At 44.3% G+C, this 18776-nt stretch overlaps 1 protein-coding gene across 3 annotated transcripts; it reads left to right on the top strand.

The window, feature by feature from the left end:
* The first annotated feature begins 3838 nt into the window (after window positions 1–3838).
* Window positions 3839–14986, top strand: LOC132454594 (dnaJ homolog subfamily A member 3, mitochondrial-like). Of its 3 annotated transcripts, XM_060048065.1 has the most exons (12): window positions 3840–4087; window positions 4611–4747; window positions 4854–4937; window positions 5321–5536; window positions 6478–6630; window positions 9647–9794; window positions 11299–11363; window positions 12524–12652; window positions 13141–13256; window positions 13628–13722; window positions 14009–14143; window positions 14374–14986. In XM_060048065.1, exons 1-11 carry the CDS (start codon window positions 3880–3882, stop codon window positions 14131–14133), a joined length of 1476 nt encoding a protein of 491 aa, XP_059904048.1. In that variant the 5' UTR covers window positions 3840–3879; the 3' UTR covers window positions 14134–14143; window positions 14374–14986. The 3 variants fall into 3 exon arrangements, with proteins under 3 accessions (XP_059904050.1, XP_059904048.1, XP_059904049.1); XM_060048066.1 differs by lacking the exon at window positions 14009–14143; XM_060048067.1 differs by lacking the exons at window positions 13628–13722; window positions 14009–14143; window positions 14374–14986 and adding an exon at window positions 13482–13621 and having other exon boundaries at window positions 3839–4087; window positions 13141–13263.
* Window positions 14987–18776: the final 3790 nt, after the last annotated feature.

Below are 18776 nucleotides of genomic sequence, written 5' to 3'. Positions count from 1 at the left end.
CCATAACAGTCTCTCTCTGTGCCTAGTTGAACTCTTCCGAGGCGTCTGTCCCATCGCTCATCATCGCCCTCCATCGCCACCTTGCCGTGAATCTAGACAAGCGACAATGAAGTATCTGACAGACGACTATGCATGTTTTTGTTCGGTGGTGCTGGAGGATTGCTGTGTTGCCAATAGATACTGGTGCCATGTTACTACTGGGTTAGGGAGTATGAATAAAATACATTTCCCATGATTTGTGTGTGGGCCAGAGGAGATGGTCGTCCGCAGGCTGCTTATTTCTGTCTTTTGGCTTCCTAAAAATAGTTATGAATGGATTTTGTCCTTTTCTTTCCAGCTATTAAGGTCAACAAGCTCAAAATAAAGACATTTTCCAATAGTCAAATTTCACTTTTTATTGAGTTTGAAGGAAACGAGACTGACGCCATTGAAGGAAGTCAGGGACTAGATAGAATAAACAGAAAACAAAATTGTTCATATTTAACCCCACATGTGGTTGGCGAGCACTGAGGTTCGAACCTGAAACACTCGGGAACTCCAGGAATGCTCTATCGCAGCCAGCTTGTGCACCCGTTTCAACATGTACTGTACTGTACAGTTATCTGCACTAATATTCATTGGCAAGGTATGAAAATAGATGTGCATCATGCATGTGTTGGCAACCCTCGCACAAACACAGCTCTCTATCTGCTCTCTATCTGGCTCCTGACATCGTGTCGGCTGGTTTCCTTGTCTGTGGTCCGTCACTGAGGTATGTATTGTGGTGGCTATGCTAATGTCTATGCCGTTTAACATCCATTGTTCACAGTGTGAGTGTACATGGACAAGCAGCCGCATTCCAGGCCCGGTCGCCACCTTGCGACCACAATGCTGTGTTCAACAATCCTGATTTGTTTAAAGAGTGTGAAGCACGCTGGTAGCAGGCTGTCTGGAAAGCTCCTTGTCTATCCATTGAGGAACTCCGTGCGTGCGTGCATGTGTGTGTGTGTATGTTTGTGTGTGCAACGGAGAGACGGACACCCCAACCCTGCCTGCCATAGTCCGGCCGACTTGATGGCTTAAACCCTCCCCCAAAACTCTCTAGGTCTGGTGAAAAACTCAACCAAATGGTTAGAATCAAGAATTGATTCATAGTATAAACTTTATACAATATAACACAATACTGATAATTGATTGGATGATACAGTCAATAAACCATCTTCTTTTTTGTACGTCACGGCGTCACATCGCATTGCCTGCCTCCATTTTGGACACATATTTGAGCTTTGGAATGTAAATTATTATGTTGGTTTTTTGTCCTTGTTGAGTTGTTCATTGTGAAATAATTTGACATTATGGGGAACCATTGTTATGGTTGAAACTGTTAACTCTCGTACAAGACGTGGAAGAACAAAGTTTACATTAGCCTAGGTTTCTTCAACTCCATTGAGTCCTCTCAATATGGTGGAGAATCACCATCAAAAAATCCCATGATGTATTCTGATGAACAAGCATTATAGGGCTCACCAACAAATATATATATATATATATTTATATATAAATATATATATATATATATATATATATATATATATATATATCCTAACTACAGGACAGTGTAAAAATATCTTTGGAGTGATGCAGCTGGATGACATGGTGGGTTCATTTACTCAGATATTGACTTTAGTAAGCGGCAAATGCCAGCTTCAACAAGAGAGGCATTCCAGACAGACACACATCTGAGAGCCTGTTATGGGCATTGCCTTGGAGATGGCAGAGAATGGGAGAGAGTGGAACTGCTCCTCTTTCATCCATCCCAGACACACACAAACACACACACGCGCGCACGCACACAGACACCCAAACACACACATATGCACGCACGCACGCACACACACACACACACACACACACACACACACACACACACACACACACACACACACACACACACACACACACACACACACACACACACACACACACACACTAAGAAAGACACTGATAAACACACACACACACACACGCCCACGTACACACACTGACATCTCTGGTGACAAACAGGCCTTGATCTTCTCTGTGGCAGACTCTGCTGGATCAGCCATGTCATCCTCATACCGTTCCTGGAGCTTCACGCTTCACTAGCGTGCGGCGAGTGGGTAATGACAGGATATATACTTTACAGCGAACCGCTCTTCGCAGATCAATCACGAAAAAAAGGCATACTTCTTGCATGGTGTCAGGGAGAAACTATTTGTCAGAGAAGATGGCGGAAAAAAGAATGGGAAGATGGAGGACAGGACAGAGGGCCGTGTGAGAGAGATGATGGAACGATAGAAGAACGATAGATAGCCAAAGTCAGCCCAACTTAAGTGACCAAGCAGCCCAACCTTTAGTGAGTAAGAAACTACTGTAGTCTCTATTTTAAGACTTGGCCTAAAAATGAATAGTACATTCACTAGTGTATAATCCCATGGACTTAATATTTGTTATATTTTCCTAACATTAGAAGGAGACCTTTATAGATACATGGGGGGGGGGGTTCTCTCCCATGGGGCCGGCATGTTTCTACGGTAGCCCAGAACAATGGAGAGAGAGAGATAGAGAGAGAGAGACAGAGAGACAGAAAGAGAGAGAGAGAGAGAGAGAGAGAGAGGGAGAGAGAGAGAGAGAGAGAGAGACAGAGAGAGAGAGAGAGAGAGAGAGAGAGAGAGAGATAGAGAGAGAGAGAGAGACAGAGAGAGAGAGAGAGAGAGAGAGAGAGAGAGAGAGAGAGAGAGAGAGAGGGGAGAGAGAGAGAGAGAGAGAAAGAGAGAGAGAGAGAGAGAGAGAGAGAGAGAGAGAGAGAGAGAGAGAGAGAGAGAGAGAGAGAGAGAGAACGCGTTTTGTTCCTCAAATATTTTGGGATACATTTTTAGTATTGGTTTTGTGTCTGTCAAGATAGTGTATGTATCGCTTCATGTTTATCCTACCAAGTGTTCGCCTAACTCTTGGATAGTTTTACTTTTACAGACCATATCACGAAATACATTCATAAATCTATCAAGGAACCTTATCACTTGACATGTGACTACTTGATGCTGTCATAGACGATGAGGTCATCATGGAAGTACCTACTGGCCCCATACACAACACAGGCCAGCTTGAAAGGGAGGGGTGGCCATCTACATTTTACACACAAACTTTGACCTCTCACGTTAACAAAGGATGAGCTAAGAGAGATAATGATGAATAAAATGATAAGGTCATGTCACTTTAATTCAATGGACGTATAGGTTAGACTCTGCTTTACAAATAGCAGTTTAATGGGTTTAATGGGTAAAGCCTTTATTTTATAATGTATATCTGTGAAAGATGAAGATTAACAAAACTACATGGTGGTTTACACAGACATATCGAAGAACCGTCCTTTCTTGTCCCCAAGCATAAGTTGATACAGAAAAGCTGTTAAATGTATCAACGAGTTGGTCCAGAAGACTGTAAATAAACAATCAGGTATATCATTTATGGAGAAGTAGCGCCACCTGTGGTCGATTTACAGCATATACATCTTTTTTTTCTTTTCATAAACTTGTGGTCATAAATGTTCTGTTTAAAACATAGAAAACAATGGATATTTTCTTTGTAAGTATTATGTATGTATTGGACATAATACTTAACGTAAATATCCTAATATCAACACACAAATTAAAAATATATTTGATATAATACATACAGTATTATATCGTTACAAAATATAAAATATGAAATGTCTTATGGTGTTACATAGAATCAGTGAAAAACCCGTTTAGATCATTTTTGATCATGTGATATCGTTTGCATCAGCAAAATAAACGGACTGTATCCATTACGCATGCGCAGATTCTCGAAGCCCGTCAGAGTCACGGCAGTGACGCAAACATGGCGTCTTCTGTCCACAGTCTCTCAGCACGTTGGTTATCCAAGTTTGTAAGTTCAGGTCACCGTCGTGCTTGTTTTCGGCTTATCGTCGAAAGACAATCTTCCGGAAGTTCAGCGTTCCTTTCGGGGTCGCAACTACACAGGCTAGCGTGCGGCGTGAGCTTATGGGGGTCCAGGGGAGACGCCGTGACATTGAGAGGACTGACAGGTAAGATAGCATTAGCCCGAAGAGCGAAGTTGCTCACTTTCAGGATGACGGGACCGGTTATTCCATTGCCTGTCAGTTTCAAAATAGCAATGTAAATAATGCATTAAAGTATGGTTATTATGGCTGTGCTGATGCTGAGAGAGCTGTTGTCAGTTGTTGGGCTGTGGAGTCCATATCGAGGTCAGGGTACATTGTACATGGTGTCCCTGCTCATTACATCAGGGGTTTGTAGTCTGCTTTGAGTGGCGCCCATGTTCTTAAAGTTTGAACTCGTTCCTTCCATCTATGAGCGTAGTGCATCATTTAAGCGTCATTTCGGCATTAACGTTCCAAGATGTGAGTTAGAAGAACATAATCTGCACACTCGTATAGCATTGTTATAGTCACTGACAAATGTCAACAAACGTTAATAAACATGTATCTTGCATAAACACGGAAATCGAAAAGTTATGTGTTGTTAGGAAAGAGTATCCAACCAAATGCATGAATGATAACGATATGATGAATGCTTCTCTCTCTCCAGCAACAGGATGTCTCCAATCAAATCGCGTCAAGCTGTTCCACACGAGCACCCCAGTGGGAAACAAGGAGGACTTCTACAGTATTCTCGGTGTTGCTCGCACTGCGTCGCAGAAAGACATCAAGAAATCCTACTATCAGGTCTTTAGCACTTATTTTTGTACCTATTTTTGTTTCCTAATCAGATTTTAACTCGTTAATGTAAGATGTGATGTCAAGCAAAAACAATGTATGCTTCCCAAACAAGATGGCCAAGAAATACCACCCGGACACCAACCCAGATGACCCGAGCTCCAAGGAGAAGTTTGCCAAGCTTGCGGAAGCCTATGAGGTACAGTAACACTGTACATAGGGATGGAACACTCTTACGTGCCATCACAACAGAATTTTTGAGAAAACAGTGGGAGTGGGTTACGTGTCTTTCGTGTTATCTGGGAGATGCTACAGACATGGACATAAATGTATAATGATTGCAGACTGACTTTGTTCAAACCATTATCATGGGGGTCTCACAAGTGGTACACCTGCTTCACTTTACGCTGCCTACTTTTTGTCGTAGCGCGCCCTTTTGTGGAAATAATTACAGAAAATAAGAGAAAAGTAGGTGAACGACAAACCATCCCTTATTTATTTAGATACGGCTCCATCACCGCCTTTCTCCTCGGCGCTGTGTCCAGTGTGGGTCCAGTAACGTTGCACCCTCCCTGTGTTCAGGTGCTCAGCGACGAGGTGAAGAGGAAGCAGTACGACACGTACGGCGCGGCGGGCTTCGACCCCAGCCGGGGGGGCGCGGGCGCCGGGCAGCAGCAGTACTACCGCGCGGGCAGTGCCAGCGTGGACCCCGAGGAGCTCTTCAAGAAGATCTTCGGCGAGTTCTCCGGTGGCAGGGGGTTCGGAGACTTCGGCAGCATGTTTGATCAGAGGCCTGAGGTAAGGATCTGTGGACACGAGAAAGACTGTGTTCGAGTAGACGTGTATAAGACACAGACAGTGTACATTAGACGGTGGAGATAAGACGGTGTATACTAGACAGTGTGTATAAGACACAGACAGTGTACATTAGACAGGAGTCTATAAGATGGTGTACTGCAAAATGGCTAAGATGTTCTACACTGCTTATGTGGAGAGTGTCTTGACCTTCTGCGTAATCTGCTGGTTCGGCAGCGCGGCAGAAGCACATAAGAGTAGGCTTAGGAAAACAGTGACCACTGCCAGCAAGCTGTTGGGTACGAATTTGAATATTCTGGAAAACACCTACAGAGAGAGAGTTCAGAGTAAAGCAGGATTTTCTTTAGCAAATTCCAAACACTCACTTTTCACCACCTTTGAACTATTACCCTCAGGTAGCCGGTCTCGATACCCAGCCCTCTCCAAAAATAGAACAAAACAGTCATTCATTCAACAAGCCATCAGCTTTTTAAACAAACAAAAGAAGGTTTTACTTGTTGGTTTAAAATGCCAACAACCTTAGATGTGTTCTTGTACTACGGGGGAAATATGATTTTGGGGTCTTGTCAGTGTTGTTTTTTTTTCGTTTTTTTTATGTTGTTGAGGTTAACGTTCATGTGTATCTGTCTATTCACTGAGACCAATTTCCCCAAGGGGACCATAAATTATCGATCTATCTACGCTAGATGGAGTATATAAGACAGTGTACATTAAACAGTGTGTATATAAGAGTGTATTTAAGACAGCGTTCACTAGATAGTGTTCACTAGACAGTTAACACACAATAAACAATAAATACATCAACACAATTCCAACGTGTAACTCAACATTACTAGTTGAAGCATTTGAATTGGCATATCTAAAATCGCCACTAATGACATCATTTGACTCTCCTCCTTCTCTCTGTCCACGCCCCTCACCAGTTTGTGATGGAGCTGACGTTCGCCCAGGCAGCGAAGGGGGTCACCAAGGAGATGACGGTGAACATCGATGACGCCTGCCAGCGCTGCGATGGGAAGGGCAGTGAGCCCGGGACCAAAGTGTCCAAGTGTAACTACTGCAGCGGCACCGGCATGGTGAGTCAACTCGGTTCATGTGTGGACACCCTGACTACCACACGATCCTAAGCTTCAAATCTCAATAAGCCACGGATACAATATCTGTTTAAAAAAAGGCCATATTTGTCATTTAAGCCTTGACTGGAAGAAATGTGTTTTGATCAAAACTCGGAGAACAACATGGCTCATGTTACAATTACAATTTACAATTAGGGCATTTAGCAGACGCTTTTATCCAAAGCCACTTACATCGTTTAATAGTTACACACATTGACATACCGACGGCAGAGTCAACCATGCAAATGCGACAGCCAGCTCGTCAGGAGCAGTTTAAGGGTTAAGTGTCTTCCTCAGGGACACATCAACACTCAGCTAGGAGGAGCTGGGGATTGAACTAACAACCTTTCGGTTACAAGACAACTGCTCTACCTCCTGAGCTAAGCCGACCTCATGTTACAAATATTAGTGTTTTTTATTCAATAAAATACAATTGCTGTACAATGGGTCCCAATGGTGTGCCTTAAGAAGGAATCACCAGGGATTGTCCAACCAATGAGATTTCGGTCACACAAGTGCATATCGGCCGACCATTCGACCAGAACTAAACAGCCCTAGAAACCAGATACTAAGAGAAACTGAGTGCTGGAGCTTCCGTCCAAGTCTGTGTTTAATGGGGGGGAATCCTGGCATCGCCATCTCTGAAGTCTGAACCAACGGCCCCAAGCATCACATCTGGTCCTTGTTTAAAAGTAAATACTGTAATGATTATCCAAGCACAACACTTTTAAACAGTATCAGGATGTGGATTATCAGGATGTGGAACGCCAAGTCTCCATCAGGGGCGGACTGGCCATCGGGAATACCGGGGACATCCCCGGTGGGCCGATGGCCCAAAATGCTATTATGTACCGGCCCACGCCCATCATCGCATCAGCCCTACAATGGTTATCACAGCGGCACAAGCGTAATTTTCTCCAAGAGCTATACCTATCTAATCAGAATCGCACTGACTGACCTTTATACTGCTACTCGCAATCGGTCTTCACACTCATGGTGACTATTTTTCGATTTTTTTTTAAGTGTCTTCTAATATGTGTTTTACAGACTTCGGAAGTCCAAAGTAAGAAAAGATCTCCACCTTATTAATAAACACCTCTAAATTGGTTCTTACACAGCCGAAGTGTTCTCAGCTGTGCGGATTGAGGTAGAGAATTTGGATTTGCATACATACACGCAACGCGGCACCCAGTTCTACGCATGCGCTCAACCCATGAGGAGAAAGGGATTGTTAGCGGCGAATGTCTCCAGCTTGAGACCCGCTGAGGGACCACCGCCGGAGGCGGAGGTGCCTAAGCGCTGCCCGGCAACGATCCCTTTCTCCTCCTTGTCGTGGTTCAGTCTACTTCACATTGATGAGGACGTTGAAGAACCAGGAACGTCGGAGAACCCAACGCGGTCGTTTGAGATTCATAATATCGGCTCACACATCTTTTGGCCGTTATAATATTATATGATATAGATATCTATGTAGGCTATATGATAATATTTTGATATAGAGCTCCAGGACTCCCGTGTGTTCTAGAATATTTACAGAACACGGCTAAAGGCTGTGTGAGCCTCGCCATTGCGATACATCCACTGTAAACAGAGCGAATGGTACCGTGGCTGCAAGCTGCTCAGGGCCACACCCCCACCCTCCTCCTTGACCCGCCTCGCTCCTCCTCATTTGCATTATAGCTACAGCCACCAAAACAGCGCATTTGGGGGAAGCTCAATGTGCGACTGGCTCGGAGTGGCTGTAACTCTGCACCACGGCTGAATTTCGGGAACGTCGTTATGTAACTTACTGTTTTGTTATGCACCTTCGGCACCCCTACACACACAAACAATCACACACCCAGCATGCAACACTACTGATACCACTGATGTTCACACCCCATCGTATGTTCTGTTCTGTTCATTTCTAATATTTTGTTCATGCTAATTCTACCCTCTGATTCCAGTTTCTTTATTGTGTGGTCTTTCTCTGCTGACATTCATTCCTTAAGGCTTTGTAGTTATACTTGTATAACCATCTGATACTAGCCAAGAGTTAAGCATATTCATCTAGCAAACTATACCTACCTTGGAGTGTTACAATAGCTAATAATCATTTTATTCCATGTGTCCATCCAGGCAAATTGGTGGATCCAAATGTTATTAAAAAACAAACATACATATATGATGTAATTTCTTTGTAATCATCCAAAATAATGTTAAGTGTATGGGTATTTTTCCCAGAAAGGCCACTGACTGTTCGATACGCGCGATCCATTGAGTGGGCAACGCGGCGTGTACTTAGTGGGCCGCGCGCCGTGTATTGAGTGGGCCGGTCTGACAGAAACTCCCGGGCCACTTTTTTCCCCCAGTCCGCCCCTGGTCTCCATTATTTCTCACGACCAAAATGCTTTCTTAGCTCGAACAATAACAACGAAGAATGCACCTCACAATCATTAACTAGTTGTGTTGAATTTAAACAAGACTTATTGCTCGACTGAGTTTGTTTAAAATGTATAAAAATACAGTTTATAAAGGTTAACGGAAAGTGTGCTGTTATTTTTTCTATTTTGAAACGAAGTACGACGTCTCGGGCAGTTTAACACAAAATGTCCTCAAGCTATTTTTGTGGAATGTGCATTAATGGAATTTGTATTACGTAGAATAAAGATCCACCTGTGTATTTGCAAAATATGAGTGGTTAGTGTCTACAAAATAGTTTTATATTTACTGATAAACAAACGTAGACACAGATTATCAAAATACTCCAACAGAATTCAAATGTCCACAAAGATATATATATATTGCGGTCTACTCCTTCTGAACTGCTTGTTTAACAAAGTTGTTCACATATCTGCAAACTGCCAACCTTCACCGCTGTTTTACAGAAAAATCGGAATATCGGCCCGATATATCGGAAAAACAAAAACGGACAAACTGTAATTATTCCGGTGGGGCCCTCCTGTTGACGCCCGCCGCTCTGCCTCTCCCCCTGTAGGAGACGGTGAGCACGGGGCCATTCATGATGCGCTCGGCGTGCCGACGCTGTGGCGGGCGGGGCAGCATCATGACCACGCCCTGCGTGCTGTGTCGCGGCTCGGGGCAGACCAAGCAGAGACAGACGGTGAAGGTGCCCGTGCCCGCAGGTACGTGGGGAGACGTCTCTTCAGGAGTGACTGCTGGTTCCTTGCTAGCCTGAGCCAGCAAGGAACGGGGAACATGGAAGTAGGGGTGTACGGTATAAACAGTATAGAAAGTATATAACAAATTCCGTTAATTAAAACAGAAACTCGTCACATTCTGTTGTTATTCTTTTTATCGGGAAATCAATGTTAAACGCCAATAGGCTAAAGAGACACAACAGAAACACATACACCGCAATCGTATAATACATATATTGTCTGTTTTCGATGTCATGCGTGTGTGGTTATTTATACAACAAATTAACAAACAATAATGATCCGTGATCAAGTCCAAAGTGAACCAGAGTCTCGCACGGCCGCAGTGTCGGCCTGTTTCCGCGATTGTCTTTACAATGTATCCAACAAAATAGTCTCTGATCGTAATCCAAATCAAAAACAGCAATCCATTGCGCAGAAAAAAACAGGAACAAAATTACCGCTTCGCTCACCAGATCCCGAGCTGAGTAAATCCTTCCCAATTCTGGTAGGCTACTCCTATATATGTCTCACTTTGTGGATCGGTCCAGAGAAAAGCAGTTGGTGGAAAGTATTAAATAAACATACATATAAACAAAAGATCGCTATAACAACTGGCATTTGCTGTCTAAGTCGTATTGATATATCTAACTTAGCTTGCCGCCACTTCCTCATTCAAACTCCCCCCGTGAGAAAAAACACCCCCCCGTTTTGTGCGTTCACCCTCCTCTACAACCCAGGTGCGTACCTATTTAAAGGGATAGGCCTACACATAAGGAGGCTAAGTGATCGCTAAAAATACTGTCCCATACCTATTTTAGTCAGTGGGATAATATACCGCAAACATAGCATATGGCCAGACAATGTATTATTTCCAGCTCTCATATGTCAACTGCCTATGAGCCTATCTGGCTCTTTTCCAGCCTCTATGTTTGATAACAGACACTGATTATTATGTGAACATCACAAGTACACCGGTGTGAATTTGCGCAACGGTATGGATTTTGACGTTACCGTTAGACCGGTGTGACTGGTAGACAATTTTGTGTGTAACGCGTTACAAAGTAAGTAACACTTTTATACAGTAAAGTGACTACTTTTTCATGTAAAAAGTTACGCACAACTACTGAAAATATGGTAAAGAAACATCCGTCAAGCAAGTGGAGAAAGAAATCCATACTATTAAACATTAGTGTTTTTCAGAGATGGAAATAACTGAATAACTTATTCATGCGGTTTTGCCCCTATTTTACCCCTTCAGAAGCATTTATATCAAAATTAGAAGATAAAAGTAACATACCGTGATTCAATACCGTTGCCTTCTTTGCCTCAAATCCTACCGTGATAAACATTTTAGCCCATACCGTACAGCCCTACATGGAAGGATCCCCATGTATTGTGAACGATGTCCATGGGTGGATACTGACTGTTTATTTGGTGATTGTGTTACGTTGTGTCCATGACGTTTTATTCTCGTTGTGTTGTTTTACAGGGGTGGAGGACGGCCAGACAGTGCTCATGTCCGTTGGGAAGAAGGAAATCCTCGTCACGTTCAGGGTAGGTTGGCCTGATAATTTTTTTTTTTTTTTTTCTTAAATAGCCCCTATTTAACCACCAGGTTTTAGTGGGATTTGCCATTACAAGTCCTTTAAGATCTGCCCTTCCCTATGCCTTAGTGACATCACAAGTTGGAACGTCCACCTAGATGTATGCTGGATAGATCGTTCTATACCCAGTAGATTGTACCAACTAGGCGTATCCATTAGGGCTGTCCCCTGAAAGTCGATGATTCGAATCATCAGTTGGAAAATCCAGAGAATCTGAGTTGACTGCGGGGTTTCCCGCCGTCTTCCTTTTATTTTATTATTATTTATTTATTTTTCGTCAGTGAGTGGTGTGCATTAATAAAACTAAAAATAGAAAACATTAAAATGCACAGGAATAATATTTATAAGGATTATAATTATATATTTTAGAAGGACTGATTCGGCAGGACGTGTGCTGAAATGGATCCAAATTGAAACCAGAACGGTTGGTGCACGGACGGTTTATTTAGACACTGTCCATGTCACTGTGGCAATTGATTCATTGTTACTTTGTTTGCTAGACAGAATCTCGCAGAGGGAAGCGGCTGTCTCCCCTTACATTATTGCTACATTTTCTCTAGGAGCGCAGTCAGTGTGGCGACACAGCACTGTGTATTCTTTCGGGCTCAATAAATGCAATCAGATCGTGGCTCATATAGTGGATTATCTATCCACTGGCCTATACATGAGCCCTGTGTTCATTATCGGACCGCATTATGGGTAGGAGCCTAATTAAAACCTGACAGGAATCAGTTGGCTACAATTCCGACGAGTTTGATTGACAGAAAACTGTTCAGGTGAGAACGTAATGAGCACAACGCGCAAGCATATATAAAAGGCCTATAGCCTACCAAAACAGAGTATTCAAACTCATGTTTTAAACCTCCAAAAGACCTACCCCGTACGACCGCCGAATAGTCGAATCTCTGGACTGAAAAGGCAGATCTGATTCGACTCAGAAAATTTCGAATCGGGGACAGCCATACTTTCCATCATTCATCGAGGTCGCCGGCGCCGCTCCCACTCTGTTGTCTCAGCTGGAGGTAAAATCATGGCCAAACAAGGAAAATCTGAAACCGCAATTAAAAAAAAACGTGATTCTTAGGGTGCGTTTGATATGTTTTCTTGTAGGTTCAGAGGAGCCCGGTGTTTAAGAGGAACGGGATGGACATCCATTCTGACGCCATGATCTCCATCGCCCAGGCCATCTTGGGGGGCACTGCGAGGACCCAGGGCCTGTACGAAACCATCAGTATGCAGGTACCCCAACTAGTCTGTACGAAACCATCAGTATGCAGGTACCCCAACTAGTCTGTACGAAACCATCAGTATGCAGGTAGCAAAACTAGTCTCCACGAAACCATCAGTATGCAGGTAGCAAAACTAGTCTCCACGAAACCATCAGTATGCAGGTAGCAAAACTAGTCTCTACGAAACCATCAGTATGCAGGTAGCAAAACTAGTCTGTACAAAACCATCAATATGCAGATAACCTAACTAGTCTCTATGAGACCATCAGTATACCGGTACCCTAACTAGTCTCTGCGATACCATCAGTATACAGGTAGCCATGAATAGCCATGGATAGTAACCACGAAAGCCTGCAACCTAGATTATTGGCTCAGCACGGCACACAACTCTGGTGCCTGGTTCCTACTTTTAAACACAGCCTATTTCCCAATCGGCACTGAGGAGGATTAGCAGAAGGCCGTCACATCAAACCGCTGTGATCTCCTGATGCTCCCCAGATCCCCGCCGGCTGCCAGGTGGACCAGACCATCCGGTTGCAGGGCAAGGGCATCCGCAAGATGAACAGCTACGTCTACGGGGACCACTACGTCCACATCAAGATCAGAGTACCCAAGTACGACGTGCGCCATGCTTCGTTCACTACCACCAGGGACAGTGATGCCAAGAAGTACATCGTGTTGGGTTAAAACCCCTGGAGGTGCCCTTGACCTAGGGCCTAGTGCCTTGACCAAGTACCCTAGACCTAGTGTACTTGACCTAGGCACTAGGCCCTTGACCAAGGCACTAGGTCCCACACAGCAGGGGTAATAACCAAACATGATGTATTTTTTAACCACAGGTTAAACATAAAGTCAATAATTATATGTTTTTACCGTGGCGCTTTGAATGTCAGCAGATGACTGTCACCTGTGAATGCATGCAAAGAATCTGCTGAGCACGCGCTCACAGAACCCCTTCACACATGACCTGAACCTCTGCTTCAAGGAAGCTGAGTCGGAAACAGCAGGCGCTGATGATCAGCTACGCAGAGGAGGAGACGGACGTCCCGGGGACGGTCAACGGCGTTACCATGCCGACAGGTCAGACCACAGCTCATCCTCGCGTGTACTTTGTGTTTGTTATGTCATGTTTATGTCTCATTTATCAAGTTTTTTTTCCAGATAAAAAAATAAATAATGAATCAGACACACAACCGCAACCCAGCCATAAAACCACAGACAAAACCACACATGGCACCGTTGGGCAAATACGCTCATGGTTTTAAGAAGCCAATCTCAACACACTGGAGGCCTCTAGTAACCCTAACCCTCTCAGTAAGCTAGTAGCTAGAGTAGCTGTGCTGATGCAGTGTGTGTTTGCCACCAGGAGGGGGCAGCAGCAGCTCGGCACGCTCTGCAACACAGGGACAGGACAAGCAGCCACAACATGAGGATGAGAAGGAGGAGGAGGGGGGAGGCTTTTTCGCCAAACTAAAGAAAATGTTTAGCTGACACACTGCAGGTGGGAGCATTCACATACACAGTTCACATATATACGCAGTATTCAAAATGTGTCTTGTTTTTTTAATGAACAAACATTCAATACAGCTTAATTATCTATAACTACAGTTGTAGTTTTCAACACTTCCAACACAGACCACTTCCATCTAGTCTTGTAATTTACCAAAATAAAAAAACATATTTTCTAACTTTATGATTTGTTTCTCATCTCGGTTTTCTTTTCTTAAACAGGTAAATAATCAGGAAAACGAATGGTTAGTATAAAAGAAAACAAGATGAACTCTCCATGGTTTTGCCAACGGTTTTCTGGGTCAGAAGACGAGGAGCAACGCAACATAATAGCTGTTGAAAGGGCTAACTGAAGACAGAGGCTGCCCTAGTACGTCAACAAGCTGCCAACACCCGCCCACTGGTCTGAAAGCAGACAGGTGTGACTCTGAAACAAGACAACAACTCGTATTACCTGGAAGGAGTTTGAAGCCGTGCCTGCGCACGAACACAGGCAACAGGTGGACTCTATCTGCATCACTCGCCAAATTCATCTCAAACTAGAGATGGAAACTACAGTAAAGACAAACGCAGCAATATTCACACTGGAAATGAATGAATCCATTTAGCTTTTCTGTTTTGGAAGAGATGTTTTCAGAGGGAGGCAAATGATTGAAGATGTGTTGAAGCCGGTCCCACTGGCCAGACTGTCACTGTGGACTGCAGAATGGTGGCCAGACGTATGGAAACACCACTGGTTGTGTTTTTAAATTGGACTATGTCGATGTCATTGGCGTGTGTGACAATTATGTCTCGAAAATAGCTATTTAAATAAATTGTTGTTATTAACCATTAATGTCATTTGTTTTATTCCTTAAATGAAATATAGATGGCGCCATTGAGTTAGTAAAGGCAGCATTGACGCTGCCATCGTTAAACAAGTTCATTGTTTGCTGCTTTGTTGTGTGCCCATAATGAGTAACAGTTCCACAATGTGGTCACATTTGATGACAAGGGCTGTATTCAAAACAAAAAAAATGCAAACAATAGAAAAGTGAATATCAAAATGTCACTGGTTATAATTGGATTGGAGTAATCCTGTATGACGACCTCATGTTTGTTAAAGCTATCGTTTCTTTATCTTGGGGGTATTCGAGCCGTTTGGTCAATCTCTACGGTAGCTGTTATGAACTTCACGCTGGGACATGACCATAAAAAAACAGGTCTCATGACCAGCGGGGTCGCCAGTTCAAATCCCTAGGCCGTCTGCTGAAGTCTGAGAGAGCAGAGTGAATGGATTACTCCCTCCTCCTCCCACATTAACTACTGCCCCAGCAGTTTAACACATAAACTACCATCAGTTCTGATGCCTATCTTCTGAGCAGACGACAGAACCCCATCCATCCTAATTCCTGGGTCCCACGGGGTCCTCCTCTCGTTTTTTCTTTTTTAAACCAGAGGCCAACCAGAGCGCCTTACAATAGTGCCTGACATTCACCCATTCATGCACACATCTACGGTGGCGACAGCCAGCTCGTCGGGAGCAGTTGGGTTTAGGTGTCTGGCTCAGGAGAAGGTAGGGTAGGTGTCTGCTCATCAGGAGCACTTAGGTTTCGGTGTCATGCTCAGAGACACCCCGAGGAGCCGGGGCTCGTACTAGCAACCTTGCGGTCACCAGCCAACCCTCTCTACCTCCTGAGTTGCATGCCGCTCATGCATGTTGTACAACTTGTACTGCAGCTCAACCAACCAACCGCCCCTCTTTCCTGCCGGGTTTCTGTTTCGCTCCATACAGTTAATCAGCGTTGCGGTTCCTTCATTATGTCACGATGAGCGGGCTCCTCCAACGGTCGGGGAGGACGAGAGAAACAACGCAGAGAGTCAGAAATCAAAATAACCCCCTGGTTTGTCTGGAGGTCCCGAACCACAACCTCCTTCAAGCCTTTTCCTCCCTTCTGACGGGCGGTGGTGTGACTGGGACGGAAAGAGAGGGTTATGATTGAACAAGCGTTTTTTTTTTATGTGGGAATAACATTTTTGGGTGTCTTTTTGTTTTTGTAGGGTTGCCGCATCCATATTTTTTTTGCGTATGCGGTTTGTGTGAAAAATGAGCACGACTTGAGGGGAAAGTTACGAGCCGCTCTGTCTTCTTAAGTAGAGTGCTTAAAAACAACAGTTTTGTTTATGTCCCCCACTATGTAGCCTGCTAGGGGGTCTGAACCGCTCTATACTATTATTGGCGTTACAGTGTCTGTTACAGTGGAGCGTTGGGGATATTATTGATAAAAAAAACATGGGAAAATTCCATGTTAGTGCTCCTCTCCCTCCCCTAAGATGTAATGAGATCTGCGCCTATGAAAATACAGATAAAGTAACAAAAAAGCGACGGAGGAGATTTCCAAGGAAACAGGAGAATGGAGCAGGTCACATCTCTCTATTTGCTGCTTCATTTGACTTCTCACTGCGGGCTATTCTTGGCCTTCCAAGGATTTAGGGTTTATTGTAGGCAACCAAAAAAAACTAAGCAGTTCCATATGTTTGTAATTTGGCCTAGTTCCGGGTATGATTTTATCTATGTATTTAGAAAAACGCCACTTCTTGTGAATATGCAGTTTAACCTCGAAATCAGATTACTCGTTTTCTTACGTTTTATTACATGATGTCACACAGACGGTTTAACTTAAACAGGATTGAAGGACCATATAAAAGCGGTTGATAACATCTTTTAAAATAAACTGGGCAACTTCTCAGGGTTAAGGCAAAAAAAAACAACCTAGGAGCTTTTTGGGCATTTTCACGGTAAAACTCAAAGAATACACTCTTACCAATTGGCCGGTTGAGAATGACTTTTAAATCAGTCTGTGATCATTCATTGAAAAGACAATACCGAGCTATTCAGCATCATTCAATGAACTAACTTTTTTCCCAGACAGACAGACTTTACCTTTTGTAAAGGGTCAAACTCACTAAAGAGGGCAATTGGGAGTTTTGGACGCAATTTGCCAAATCACAGACAAGTATTTGACTTGTCAAAGCAGAGAAGCATGTAGCCTCCTGCCAACGCAAACACATAAAAGCCCCGGTGTGTCAATCACGCATGATTGACAGCTGGTTGCCGCGGGTGACTGGGAAAAGGATGTGGGCATTGCGGAATCTGATAATGAAGAGGCTTCCCATTGCCTGTACAGTGGCGGCGACCACACAGGTCCTCCCAGGGGCAGTGGAGCGAGACGAGGACATGTATGGGGAAGTGGAGCCTTCGCTTTACGGGGGCTAATTATGTACTCAACTTCTGAACAAACGCTGCTCCCCCACTGACTCCTATAATGAACACAGCTGCTCTCTGTGTGACTAGCTGTGTGTGTGTGTCTAGTGGCTACAAAGGTGTGATTACGTCCAAGGGACAGAGACGAACAAACACTCTCCCTGATATCCCTGGTAACAGGCCCCACGCTAGGCTGTGCTTCAGCGGGATTATTACATGGTCCAGAGGATCCGTCCATGTTGAGGGGACTGGCTGGTTTGTTGTGAATGTGGGGCCCACTAAAGCCTGGGATTTGCTTGCGCTGTGCCTCCTGGGTTCACTGGATCTTCAGGGGTGGTGGGGGGGGGACACTGAAGGTTAACAGCGCTGAAGCCCAGTGCCCCTCTTCATGCCTTGGGGCTGTTATTGGAGATGGAGGGGGGAAAGGAAGAAGGCATGGATTTTTAATCTGGTTAACCAGTGGCTCACCCTCAGACCAGAGCCAGCATCCCTTAAGGTCTCAGCTATGAGATCCCAGGGTTTTGAGGGGGGGAGGTCTGGAAATGGAGACTATCGGAGTTGCGTGTGGTGAGACGGTCTCTAGGTGGTTTGCGTTGGAACCATGGTCTGGTGGTGTACCATCAGACCATGGCACCACGGTTACGGTTCTGTTCGTATAGGGTTGGTTAAACCTCTGGTGGAATCAATCAAACCAAAGCAGCATAGGATCAACATGGCATGGAAAAAGCAGGATGTTTGAGTCATCCATTCATGTCAGTATTTGGTGTATGATCGTTTGGCCATTACACCTAACAGCAGCCACAGAACGGCTAAATTGGTGGTTGAAATGAGCAAGCCAAGCTATCGAACCGCATTTTCCCAAGTTGTTTGGAAACCCTCAGAGCGATGCAGCCATGAAAATGCAACTCAAATAGTGCTCTTCAGCAGTGACTCATGCTCGGCATAATTACAGCTTTTACAACCCTTTTGGACTAAGAGATCCTGTGTTTACACACAGCATACAGTGTTTGCTCAAAATCTCTTACTCCAAGTTCACCACACATCCACCAGTAACCATTGTGTGTGTGTCTGTGCGTGTGTGCGTGCGTGTGTACAAGTGCATGCTTTCACCCCTGTGTGTGTGTATCTGCGAGCATGCAAGGCTAAAGGCCAACAATAGTTTCAGCCTGTTTCCCATTTCCTCCTCAATCAGAGGGACCCCACAAACCCCTCTCCTTCACCCCTAACCTTCAGTAATTACAGCTGGAGATCATTGCCACATGCGTGTGTGTGTGTGTGTGTGTACACGTATGTGCCTGTTTAATGTTTCTGTGTGTTCCTATGTATTTATGCCTGTCTTGCGAGGTCAAGGAGATGTTATGTTCATTATGAGGAGGTTGAC

This window comes from Gadus macrocephalus, chromosome 3, assembly GCF_031168955.1.
Source record: "Gadus macrocephalus chromosome 3, ASM3116895v1".
Taxonomy (NCBI): Eukaryota; Metazoa; Chordata; class Actinopteri; order Gadiformes; family Gadidae; genus Gadus; species Gadus macrocephalus.
Note: the sequence above shows the minus strand (reverse complement) of the source record. Positions and strands in the feature narration are given on the sequence as shown.